Raw genomic sequence first — 8,063 nt, forward strand, 5'->3', positions numbered from 1 at the left:
GGGAAAGAAATTTTTGGAGAATGGTGAGGTAATCGGTTTATAAGAAATGTCACTGTGAAAATGGTCTCAAATGTGAGGTAGGTTAGCATCAAGCATGAAGGTACTCACAATTTAATAAGATGCCGATGTTTATGTTTGACAATCCCATTTTGAGGAGAAGTATTGGTGCAGGTGTATTGATTAATATGCTTCAATGAACGATGAGTTTTTGAAGGTGGAACTTTATATATTAATCATCCCCATCATACCAAAAAAATTTAAAATTGGTATTGAATTGAATTTCAAACATAATTTAAAATTTGATGAATCTATATGTTGTATCTAAATTATCTTTCAATACAAATACCAAAAATTTTAAAAAAAAAGAGTAATCAATGAAAGAAATCTAATATTTCAATAGTTCAAGAATATGCAACATAAAACTTGAAAACAACATAAACACAGATATTCTGCTTACTTTATAAGATAAATAGAACATTGTAGGAGTGGCCAAGAACTCATTACCATAAGCCCAATGGCTTGAACTGACATGACAGAAAAGGCAACTAAAGGGTTGGAGTTTGTTGGAGGGTGACAATCAAAATAAACACCCTTAAGACATGCTTCCTCGAGGAAAAGACAAGTGGTATGTAAGTCCATTATTTGATAATCATTGGAAGAGAATGAAAAAGTGCAAGGGTCATCTACAGTGCATCGATGAATTGAAAGTAGATTGTAGGAACATGTGTGGTACATTTTGAAGACTATATAGGAGTAACATGTGGTTGTGAGTAGGGCTGTCAAAAAAGCTCGTTGTTAGCAAACAGCTTGTGTTCCGCTCGTTAAGTAGCTCGTGTTTGGCTCGTTCGTTAAGTAAACGAGCCCAAAAACAAACAAGTTTTTAAAGCTTGAATTATAAACGAGCCGAACACGAACAACTCTTTGTTCGCTCGTGTTCGGCTCGTTTTAGCTCGAAATAAAAAAAATTATATAATTATTTATATTTAAGTTTAAAACGTAATAGCTCGTGTGGTAATGTGGCTATGTGCCTTTTTTTTCATACATTTGGTCCAGGTTTGAATTCAATATTTTACATCTATTTTTTTCAATTTAATTTTATTTTTATAAAGCGAGCCGTTTACGAGTCAAACACGAACATAGTGTTCACGAGCCGATTTTGAACACGAGCAGTTTCAAACAAGCCAAGCCTGAGCTCGCTCAAGCTCGGCTCATTTATAACCCTAGGTGTGAGAAGAATTCCATTGCTATTGTTGTTTATAAGAAGATGTTGACCATTGCCTAGAATGACCCGGTTTGTGCTACGACACTCTTCGGATTTGCTAATGTGATTTAAATTGAAGATAAGGTGTGAAGTGCAATCATTATCAAGATATCAAAGATAGACAGAGCTACAATGTCGGAGAATAAGATGAGTGTTTGACAGAAAGTTATGATTGAGATCTTCGTTTCTATTTGAATTAAATACTACCCTATTGGATTTGGATAAATCGATGTTTCGCCCTCTAAATGGCCAATATGGAATGGATGATTGCATCCTCTCCCTCTGGCAATAGTAAGAGCAATGGGGGAATCAACTACTTGCATCGCTTGTAGATCACGAGCAACCTCTTAGGCCAAATTTAATTATTCATCGCATAAAAGTGTGAAAAGATAATTTAGACTTACAACCTAGAGCTTAGTTCTTAAAGTTGTCTTGAAAGCCCGATAACTTGCCAGTAGAATGTTTAATGTGTATATTTCTTTGGGGGATCAATAAGAAAGTTGGTAGCAACAATGTAATTTATTTTGACTTGATCAAGGAAATATATTGGGTAATTATCGGATCTTTCATGGAAATATAATAAAGTTCATCGTTTAATTGAATAATACGAGAGTGATTCGAAAACTATAATCAATTTTAGATAGTAAGCAAAATGTTAGTGCAAGAGTCAAGGAAAAGCACGGAGTATTGGAAGCTGGAATAATCGAATAGAGACAACTACAAGATTTTGATCAATTTAAAGCCACTTAATATTGCTGCTATTAGGAGTTAGCGAGCCATTAGCTCCGGAAATAAATTTTGATGGACATGTGATCAATCAAAAAATCCTTCAATCCCATTAGCTCAATATAATTTAATGATCTTTTAACAACATGTAGAGTGATTTTAGGTGTGATTTGATTGGAGATAACATTATTTACAAAACTTCAGTTTAGATGGAATGGGATTGTCTATAAACAAAAAAGCAGAGCTCATCGTTGAGTTTGTACTATAAGAAAAAGAGCTTGCCTAACGATTCATAAGGTAAGATATATTGTGAAGAAAAATTACTAGATTGGAAAAGAGAGATGAAGTTATAGAGCCTCAATGCTCTGGTAACATGAAAGCTTAAACAGATAGCTAAATTAAGCATAAAAGAGAGAGCTGCTAAAAAGGAAAGAGCAAACTAGAATCAACTATTTCTTACCATCACCACTGTCATTTTTGCCAACCTTGTGGCCGTATCATGCAAATTGCAATTTTAAAGGATATAGTTTCAACTTGAGGAACAACTATCTCATGATATCAAGCAATTTCAAACAAAGAAATTTATATCAAGATACTTCAATCGAAATTTAATATTTAATTTATTTTGAGATTAATGACTAACTAAAAAATTTTGAATAATATTTATTTTGTAGTAAATTCAATAGGTATACAACTCATCTTGATTAAAATTTGATAGCATTATACTAATCCAACTGTTTTTTATTTTAAGCAAGCTTCATCATAGTGTAATGATGATAATGGACAGGTTAATGAAAATTGAAGTGTCACTTTACATAGCAACAAAAAGCCACTCTGATCAATACTAGTAGTTTTAAGCAAGTTTTTGAAAATTGAACCGGTCATTAAACGGGAAAAGAAAGAGTTCAAGTTTTAAATATTCAATCGATGTTGAACCATGAGTTGAAATGTATAATGTAATAAACATGAAATTTGTTTAAATATTATTTAAATGGTTTAATAATTATGTAAATATGTGAAAATTTTTTAAAAAAAAACTGTATTATAGTGTGATAAAAAAAAATCTTATATAATTTTAAATTTAAACATCTTCTAGTTCTGATATTACTTTCAATTTATATCTTATAATTATAATTGAAATCAAAAGTGCAAGAGGCAAATTGAGTATGCAATCGGGGTATTATTTAATTTAAAACTAAATTTTAACAGCTTAATACAAAAAATAATGACATTATATGATCATAACTATAAGAAACACCCGGTTCAATGAAATAGTAATCAACACCTCAATTTATATTGTTTAGCTGTCGATTCTATCCGGTTTTGGTCGGTTGGATGCTATGGCAGTTTTATTACTGGACCAAACCAAGTGGAAGACTGGTTCACGGTTGAATCTGTTGAACAGGTCGGTCTGCCCGAAATTTAAATCGTTGGTTTTAAGTTGAAATTCACTTGAATCTACCATACCATTTAAGGAAGGAACATCGCATTATCAAGGAATGTTTCAAAGGTGGAAGTGTAAGCTCAAAACAATTCCTCCAAGTCCATCAGGAAGATAAGTCACAATATGTACCAACAGGAATTATCTACGGTATGAAAATCTATTTGCCCATGAATATGAAAAATAATTACAGTGGAGTTACTTTAAATCCCGGGCAACGCAACAAAACTGCAAAATTTAATGGGAAAAAAAAAACTGTTTGACGAAACTTAAGCTAAATCGAACTTAAATCCTGCAACCAAATATCCCCTTGCACATAATGGATGTTTCTAATTTGTAGGTTTAGTCTGTCGTATTAAAATCGAATGGATATGAAAAAAAAACAATATTGCATTAACAATAACTGCGTGAACTTAAATGCATGATAAGCATTACCAATAAGTGCGCCGAAACCCGTATGGCTGCCAAGCACCAAATCCCTTCCTTTGTAGGAATGAGAACTTAAGCGACTGAGGACCGACGGCAAAATGGCTTGTGATGCCAGCAGTCGTTACAGATGCTCTTCCTCCAAAAATCCGCCTCACGAAAAACAAATTGCAAAGTCCAGAAGAAAAATTAGTACTCCGAGCCGACCGCTGCTGAAATGATTGCCGCAAAACGTGAAAGGAGGGAACAGACTCCAGTGACCGCAACGAAGGCCTAAGAAGAGCATCGTACGAGGAGCCTCCACTCTCAATAACAACCGCCGATTGGCGGAGCAGCAGCTTATTAAGACCGAAAAACCGCTGCATCTCTTCGAATTCAAATTTGCTTCGCAGAGAGTATCGGAGAGGCCGACCACTTCTACTCTCGCGGCCCTACTTGGTCAGATCTGATACAGTCCGAGCCATGCAAAACTTAGAGCCATGGCGAATAGGGTTTTAGCTCCTCGACTTCGCTGAGACACTTTTTCCATGGTGTACATACACCATCACCGATCTCCACAAAATTTGACGGCCCAAAAAATAAAAGTACAATAAGAGAAATAAGAGAAGGCTCATTAACAGGAGGCCGGAATGCCCACTTAACAGGTCAAATGCAGTCCTCTCAGCCAATTCAAGAAAGACTAAAGTTGATCAAGTCATGAAGATAGTTAAACGATTAGAATCCAAACCCATCAGACCAAAACAAGACAAACAAGCATCCCAGATAACCATCATCAAAAATACAAACGAAGGCATTGACTTACCTCTAGCCCGAGAAAAAAATCAAGATCATTGTAATCACAAATCATCCCACAGATGCCCCCAAGATTTTTCATCAGAGACCAATAATTGACAATCAACCCTAAAGTTATGTAATCAAACAAGCAAAGCACACATGTAATAAATTAGGTTGTTTGTTAATAAACATTTAGTTTAATGTCCTTAGGCCAATGATTTTGATTATATTACTATGATTGACTTAACTTTGTCAGCTCTTTATGTCTATCTAAATCACCTCCTAAACATGGCTTTAACCTTTGGCCCTTTTCTTTAACGGTTTGAGAGGTGGTTGGGATTAGGGTTTAGTGATAGATGATCATTTTTTTCATGAGAGTTTGTCATGTCTCCTAAATAGTTTTTAGTCTTTTTCAATTTTCTAATTTTTTTAAACTTTTTTTTTATTTTAAGGTTGATATGTCATTAACAAATTTCTATCATCAGACATGGATCTTGATGCATGACATGAATCTCGAGTTAACTTTTTGAGCAAGGAATGTTCAAAGTTCAATTAAAAATCATCCTCGGTAAACATATAATCAAACTAATTGGCTCGACAGGAGAAAACCAATGGTACAAAAATTGGTCTAATTCGAGACAAATCAAGCCTAGATCAAGTAGTTAAAATTATTTTTAGAAGTTTTTAGTACATAAATAAAGATCAATTAGATTTAAATCTGATAAACTTATAGTCAAATCGAGCACTCAACGAGAATAATTAAACAAACCCAAAATTACTTAATTTTGACATAATTAAGATGCTCAATTGCTCATCAAATACCGTCTAATCGTGAGAATCTTTTCGGTATGTACGACATAGTGGTTTGAATTCTTTTTTTTTATTTATAGATAGATCTCCCCTGGTTTATAAAGTAAGCTCTACACCCTTTTTTAGAGGGAATCTAGACCTTGATGCAAAAGAACACTGGAGCTTAGAAAAAGGAATTGAAGTCTAGCATCACTTCAGATTTGAAAATTTGGCAAATAACTGCCACTCTTGTAGCCATGAGCCACCGTTAACCACCACCTACGGGCCACCATCAGTCCCCCTTGACACATTATATTAAAGCTTTGTACAAAGTTAGGACTTGTGTTATAGAGTTAGAAGTAACAACCGATGTCGCAGATCACAAAGTATCCTAAGTAGAAGTGCACGATCCTGGATGTCGTATCAATCTGAAAGACAGTATATCGAAGCTCCGACAACTACTCCCCACAACATTCACTCCATATCGCAGGGCAACGAACTCTTTTGTGCATGACCATTGTAACTCAAAAAGTTGTGAAATCCTTTTTTTGCATGTGGGATAAGGATCAGTATAAATAATCACCAACTCATAAATGCTAACTTCAATTGGGCTAGACCCTATAGTTTTTTTACTTTTGGGGTTTTTCATGTAAAAATATTTGGTAATTCAACCTACTATTTTTAACACCTGAGTGTGTGATGGATTATCATGCAATGCTAAGATAATAACTCATTACTATATCACTATGAATTCCCTATCATGCATCAATTTGACACCATTTGTGGGAAATGCAATCCCACCGTTGAAGTACTTGAAATACATATTAAATGTCCACAAAACGCAATACTCGCAACAATTAATCATCCTGCTCTAACACCCATTATTCTAGGGGTCTGCCGTAGAGCCACTAACATAAGTTTGTTGCATCTTTCCACTCTCAGAGGCGTTACCCTGCTGGTGAAGGTACCTTAAGTCTCTCTCTAGAGAATTGAGTGGGCAGAATGGAGGAGTCATAGGATGAGATCCTCTCGCTCCTACATGAGGTTTGACAATATATCCTCACAAAACCGGATGGAGCTTATTTATCACCAGTTCAACAACCAATAAAAAATACCCAGTTCAACAACCAATAAAAAATACCACGCTCAAACATACTCGTACCCGGCACACTCCAAATGATGGAACCCTTCCTCTGCCATACTAGGACACTGACCTTCTCAATAATACACGTTCAACTCATTTGTTTAGTGCAGCTCACATGGCGCCACCCACCTCGCCGTCACTCCTAGTGATGTCATTCATAATGAATTACAATGTCTGGTTTGAGAAGAGTTCTATCTGAGAGAAAAGGATCACTTCCCAGCTTATTGTAACTTCCCAAAATTCTCTCCCTTTGTTGAGGCAGTCCACCAACACTCCCATACCATTGATTTTAAGATCTCAAACATTGATTCTTATGAGAGGATAACTGACCTCTACGAGCATGTCGATCACTATCAAACCATCATGCAAATTCAGCGTGCCTCTGATGCTTCTCTGTCAAGTGTTCCCTGCTACTCTCAAGATTCAGGCTCTCTCCTGCCTTCAATGAGCTTGCTAGATTTTTCATGGAGCAATTCATCATAAACCAGAGAATCATCAAAAATCCATCTCATCCCTCAAGAATTTGTCAGAATAAGAGAGTTGCACAAAAACTACATTCATAGGTTCTCCACCGAAGCTTATCTGATCCCATTAGTTGTTATCCCTCTTATAATCAACAAGTCTCACCTAAATTTTTCTATGGCTTGTGTTCAAGCTTGAAATGGCTCTCCACTCCCTTATCTCATTAACCTAAACCTCAATGTTAAAGAACTCCGCCACCATAACCCCCTCCCCCCCCACCCCTACCCCCACATATTTTTTTATGATTAGAAACCCTCCACTTACACGTGTTAGAGATCCTTCTTTTGTGAGGTCCACTTTTTCCCTCATAAACCCCTTAGGCACCATTGTTTGAAGTTCAATAATTAGAGTATTAGCAAAATTCAAGCACCTCGATACCTAAGAGACCCTCCTTCTACTGAAAGAAGAGACAACCACTCCCCTGTTACTTCCTCTCCCCCCAACCCCAACCCACCTCCCCCTCTCTCTCCCCCCACTTTACCCCTTCAATAATATCTAATAATGAGAAAATTACCTATAGTAGCCCTCCTCCCATTTCCAATACATTCTTAATGTTAACTTTTTTAAGAACTACTTTTCCTCACAATTAGGTGTTGGCTAGTACCTCGTACGCTTCCATTCCTTGCTCTACCTCTCACAACTCAAACACCAAATTTAAACAAAAAAAACAAAATCCCAAAATATTTTCACCCTTCCTTAAAACCACAAAATCCTAACGACTCTCCCAACCAAAACTGCTTGAAACAAATGTGTTTTTCACATATTAGTTAGAGCATTTTACTACAGGGAGCTCATCACTTTAACTGGTCTCAATATACTTGGCTTTCTTAACCTAGAACACACCTCCAAAATCTCTCTATCACCTACTTTATTTTATCTTATAAACTTTTTTTCCTTTAAGGTAGAATGTCATATTTTTTCTCTTTCGAGTCCGATTAGAATATGGGTCAAGTGGAACAGTGCTAAATTGGATTTTCTCC

At 35.8% G+C, this 8,063-nt stretch overlaps 1 protein-coding gene across 2 annotated transcripts in view; it reads right to left on the reverse strand.

The window, feature by feature from the left end:
• LOC110026936 (RHOMBOID-like protein 12, mitochondrial) overlaps positions 1 to 4,385 on the reverse strand; it is a 12,425-nt gene extending 8,040 nt beyond the window's left edge. For both annotated transcript variants that reach the window (XM_020728169.1, XM_020728168.1), the window contains exon 1: positions 3,864 to 4,385. In XM_020728169.1, coding sequence (XP_020583828.1) covers positions 3,864 to 4,219 — 356 coding nt within the window. In that variant the 5' untranslated portion in view covers positions 4,220 to 4,385. The remainder of the gene's footprint in view (positions 1 to 3,863) is intronic.
• Between the last annotated feature and the right edge of the window lie 3,678 nt (positions 4,386 to 8,063).

Source organism: Phalaenopsis equestris, unplaced genomic scaffold, assembly GCF_001263595.1.
Source record: "Phalaenopsis equestris unplaced genomic scaffold, ASM126359v1 Scaffold000404, whole genome shotgun sequence".
Taxonomy (NCBI): Eukaryota; Viridiplantae; Streptophyta; class Magnoliopsida; order Asparagales; family Orchidaceae; genus Phalaenopsis; species Phalaenopsis equestris.